General features: G+C 34.9%; 1 protein-coding gene across 1 annotated transcript in view; it reads left to right on the forward strand.

Moving 5' to 3' along the window:
• Nucleotides 1-583, forward strand: part of LOC134846050 (cAMP-dependent protein kinase type I-alpha regulatory subunit-like) — a gene marked incomplete in the record, with an annotated part of 29005 nt that extends 28422 nt beyond the window's left edge. Inside the window, 1 exon segment of the mRNA XM_063863229.1 lies at nucleotides 362-583. Coding sequence (XP_063719299.1) covers nucleotides 362-508 — 147 coding nt within the window.
• Between the last annotated feature and the right edge of the window lie 4484 nt (nucleotides 584-5067).

A 5067-nucleotide genomic window follows, 5' to 3' on the forward strand; every position in this document is an offset into this window, starting at 1 on the left:
ATTGTATGGAAAGTGTATGAATAGCATTTTTCCAAATCTGAAAATTGTCTGACTAGCCATTTTTGGGTCAAACCGGACTATCAGCCATTGCTTATGAATGATAAAACAAGTACATATCAACTCATACCATCACTTACAAAACATCCACAATAACTACAAAAAATACTTTAATTTCAACGCTAGGCATATAATAATCCGGAAAAATGGCTGTATTAGTTTCCAAATAGCGTATGACAATTTTCACTCAAGTTTACCAATTTATTTTGTTATTGCAAATCATTTCTGTGCCCGTTTTTGTTCTATATTTTGGATAGCGCGGGTCTGTCTGTTTAGGCGAGATAAGCTCTGATTCTGAAACAAGCCACGTGCGGCCACAGTCAAGGCATCCAGCGACAGTCTAGAAGTGGTCAAGATTAGCAAGGAGAGATTCGAGAGAGTGCTGGGACCCTGTCAAGACATCCTGAAGCGCAACCTAGAGAATTACAACTCAATAGTCGCCCTCAAGTAACAACCACACCCTCCCGAAAACCCCAAATACCAACCAGCTCCCACCAGCCCATAGAAAACTTACGAGAACCCCCCCCCCCCCCCCCAACAAACAAAACCATTAACAATAGCGATTAACAAACTCCCCACCGTCTTTCTACTCTTCTGGCTCTATCTCTGCTTTCTTTTGTTCTTCTATCCGTGAAAAAGGACGGTTAATTAGATGTCAATCTACTCTTTTTTAACCTTTGCCCGCGCCGTAGTCGTTTTAGGAGACAGTAAGACTTCAGGAAAATCAACTTTCAAAATCAAAATCTTGACGATTCTTATCTGTTTTTCTACGTAATTTTGGAGTTCGAAAGCGGGTCAGCAGGCAGGGGAAAAAAGTAGTTCATTGCAACAACTGTTCTTTGCTTTTTATTGTACCAAAAAGTTGCAAATAGCAGAAAATTGGAATCTCGCTGAAAAGGTCGAGGAAGTATAGCAAAAAAGGTCAAACAAATCTCAAGGGAATTTTCGATAAAAAGAACACATACAACAACAAACTACCATTGAATCTGATATTACAGCTCGACATGAATCAAATAAAGCTTTACTAAGCGCACATTGCTATTGCTGAATGATTGCTTGGTAATCTAGCCTAAATTATATACCTCACCTTTATCGTCAAACTTTTTGACAATAGTTATAGTTAAAAAATCTGTTAATAAAAGGATGCATTACTCAGGTTATTAAAATGTTAGTTAACTGGTGTTATTATCAAACGATGGAACAACTTAATTTAGTATAAACAAGGTTGGGTTGGATTTTGTTCTGATTTCAGATTGAAACAGAAACATGAATTATTTTATTATGCTCACAAAGCGTGACGCCGCCACCACCACAAAATAAATGATTTTTTTTTCCTTTGCAAAAGAAAGGGAAATGCTATTGAAATAACTCGTATAAACGTTTTTAAGCATTGTGAATTAAAAGGAATGTTCTCGTTCAATGCGAATAATAACAATTCCTCTCGTAAAATACGAGCATACGAAAGATTCTTTTCGAAAAAATCGAATGCACAAACAAGATTCACGAGAGAATACGAAGTTAAAAAGTAACTTCTCATATGATACGACAAATTGAGAGATTTCCCATTTGAGTATAAACAGAAGCTAAAAACTACTGGAATTCATTCCAACAAATCATCACAAAATACCAACACCACTCTCTTTAACCACCCCAGCCCTTCTCTATAAAATATCCATTCTCAGTAAAAATATCCTTAATCTCATCCATAAAACAATTTTTGTGTCAAAACGTAGCTTGCAGTAAGTTCATACTAACTTCTTTTCTATTAAAATATTTCTCAGCGAGTTTAAGGTTTACTTTCTAAGATAGAAGGTAGAAAGGACCCTATAATACTAGCAAGCGTTTTGTCCGGCGTAAATAGTATTGCTAGCGTAAAAAATTGTGCGACCAGTGAGGCTCACCTTCTAAAAGTTCGCTAAAAATGCTAAGATCTCAAAAAGAGAGAAAAAGCAATGAACCCAACTCTCAAACTGGATAATTGTTGAAGTTTCTCTTACAAATGAAGAGAAGTAGTAAATCTCCAAATCGGAAATTTAAATTGTCAAAATCAATGTACAAACTTTTCTATCTTTCTTCTTTTTATATCTAAGCTTTAAGCTCAATCGAATATGGCTGATACCCCGATATCCTATCCCAACTTGTCATAAATGACATTTTCAGGAAGCGAACCTTTACTAAGCGTTCATTGCTGGTTGATTGCTTAGTAATTTTATCCTAAATTATAAGTCTTACCTTAGATCGTCAAGTTGTCCTGACAAAAGTTAGAGTAGAAACAATACGTAGAAAAGGTTTAAGATAATTAGCTGGTTAAATACAAAGCACAGGGTTATTAGATTGTATAAACGAATCGAACAGCTTAAAGAAATTTTTCTATGAGGGGATGTTGATTTAATCTTAATTTGTTCATCAATATTTTATCTTTTTACTAAGGTCGATGATTGCTTAGTATTCTTGGTTGGACCTTGATTGTGTCCACTTCTGCACTTCTAGTTAGTCGTCTGTATTGTGCTTGCTATAGTCCTTTTAGTCCTTAGGGTCCGGGTTTCCTCAGTTATGCGTATCTCGATTTATAAGTTTATCGAATTTTAAACGAGAATTTTTTCTCTATTTTATTTGGAAAAAAGGCTAGTTTTATGTTATTGTTAAAGTGGAAAAGAAAAGTTATTTGTTTTGAAAAAGAAGCTGTTAAGAGATCTGACTTGCTGCTGACTGAGCAAATTGAAATACTGAAGATTTCAGGCCAGTCTTTTTGCTCGTAAGCATAAACCGGCGGCTGATTCAATCTATAATAATTCAGGTTTCACCAGCTCCTTTATTCTCCCTTTCTCATAAGGGAAATTTCAACTAATTTTTATTTAATTCTTTCAAATCAAATATCTTTAAATTATTAGTGAAGTTTTTGCGATAATCGTACATCACTGTAAGACGAGACGATCAAAAAACTCCTGTTTATCAGTTGTAACACTCTGTAATTGGCTTCTTTTAAATTGAAAATCGGCTTAATGAATGAAGTTTTTGGCAACTTTTAACTAACTATTTTCAGGATTTAATAGCAACTTTTTAGTTACTTTTTTGTGTAATCGTTAGCAACTATTTTCCCAGCCCTGATTATTAATCTTCTTTGATTAAAACCGCAGCCTTCAGTTTTGTTTGATTAAAAATGCATTTTACTCTCTCTGATGCATCATATTGCAGGTGCATCTCTGCTTAATCAAAGTAAGGAGAAATTCAGCGCAGCTGGCAAGACTGCTAAAAATTTATCCAATTTGTTTCACGTTAAAGTTAAAAGGTACGTGTTAATAATCGCAGCCCTTTCAAAATACTGCGCATGAAAAAATGAGAAATATTGGACAAGTTTTTAAAAAGTCATGGATTTTTAAACAGTATTTTTATAGTCCCTATAAGAATAGTGAAAAGATTTAGTGAAAAGAGGCTTTAATTTAAGTGGCACGCTCCAATTTAGAATTGTGTTGTTAAATAAACAATTAAGACAATGGTATTTTGTTCAAGTAGTATTTCCAATACTACAACTCACCCTTTTGTTCAAAAAAATGAAGTTGTTTGATTCTTACAGTTATTATACTGAAAATTTAAACACTTCAATGATTAAATACTTTAGTTATAACATTAAAAAGAACATCAAATGAAATAGTTATATAGATAAATTAAGTTAATGGACTCAAATTTAAATATGTTTTTTGTTCTCTAGAGTTCTAAATTTCGTCTAGAGCTTCCTTCCTGCTTCTAGCTCCACATTGTACGCTCTGAGGATCGATTTCTTCCTCTGTGAAGCCTCAAGTTTTTGTTGTAACTCGACGATTTTCTTTTTCTTGATTGTATTCCTAATTCGCAGCCTGCTCACCCGTCTGTAGGCTCTTTAATATCGACTTGCTCTTTCTGCTTGGGTCTTACATAGTTTGGGAAGGCAGTTATTCCCTCAAATGGGATGGTAACTTGGTTCCCCCTGCTTTCATGATGTAGCCTTGCTCTTCTCTTTTCGTCAGTTTCCAGAAGTTGGCTTCCTCCTTTGTCACCACTTCTTGTTGAGCTATGAGCTCGACAAGCATCATCGCCTCTTCCATTGTTGTCGAGTTGACGACTTCAAAAAAGGATGGCAGTTTCCATCTGTTGTAGTTTTGTTTTATTGAATACTTCAAACTCGTTATAAATCTAGGGTTTTCAGTATGCAGTTTTACTTCTCTGTTCTTCTGCAGTTCCAATCTTTGATTTAGACTGGGGAAATTCTTAGGGTTCTTGCTTAACCCGTCGTCAATTGACAAGGATTGTACTACAGATTTCAGTTGCTTCTTTCTGAGAGGCAATTTTCTTTTGAACTCCTCGGGTGCTGGGTCAGCATTTCGGCAGTTCCAATTCAAAATTGAGTCATATTCTTTTTTGCTAAACATCAATATGAAATATGAAAATATTCAAAATCCCAAATTACATTCGGATACTAAGGCTGATTATCAAATTTGAACAATGAAGGACATTTGCAAAAGTGTAAAATTTTATATATAGAAGGTGGAAAATTAATCTTGTGGTTTCACACAAACCCACCACGGGAAACAATTGAAAAAAGACGATCATGGTGTTTAATAACCACAGTAATAAAGCATTTTACAACACTGAGTTAAGCTCAGATATTACACTTATGTAGTTAAAGCAAAAATGGAAATTTGGGCATTAATTAACCCCTAATCTTAAGTGTATGTCCACTTGGGGTCATCCACAGGATTACCATGGGGTCCCCTTTTATAGGTAAAAGGGACTAGAGAAAACCGGGGGGGGGGGGTAAATAGTATAAAATATAGCATGTTTAAAAAGAGATTTTGGTGTTTATTGTTATTTAAGAAGATATATAAAATTGTGAACGGATTACTGAAGTCTTGAGGCTTTACCAAATGTAGGAGTGTAGAGGAATCGTATATGGACATCGTTTTAGTGTGGAGAATTAATTCCAGGGGTCGGAAAAGTCTTAAGGGATGTGTCATAAGGGACAAAATTTTGCAC

Source organism: Symsagittifera roscoffensis, chromosome 5, assembly GCF_963678635.1.
Source record: "Symsagittifera roscoffensis chromosome 5, txSymRosc1.1, whole genome shotgun sequence".
NCBI lineage: Eukaryota > Metazoa > Xenacoelomorpha > Acoela > Convolutidae > Symsagittifera > Symsagittifera roscoffensis.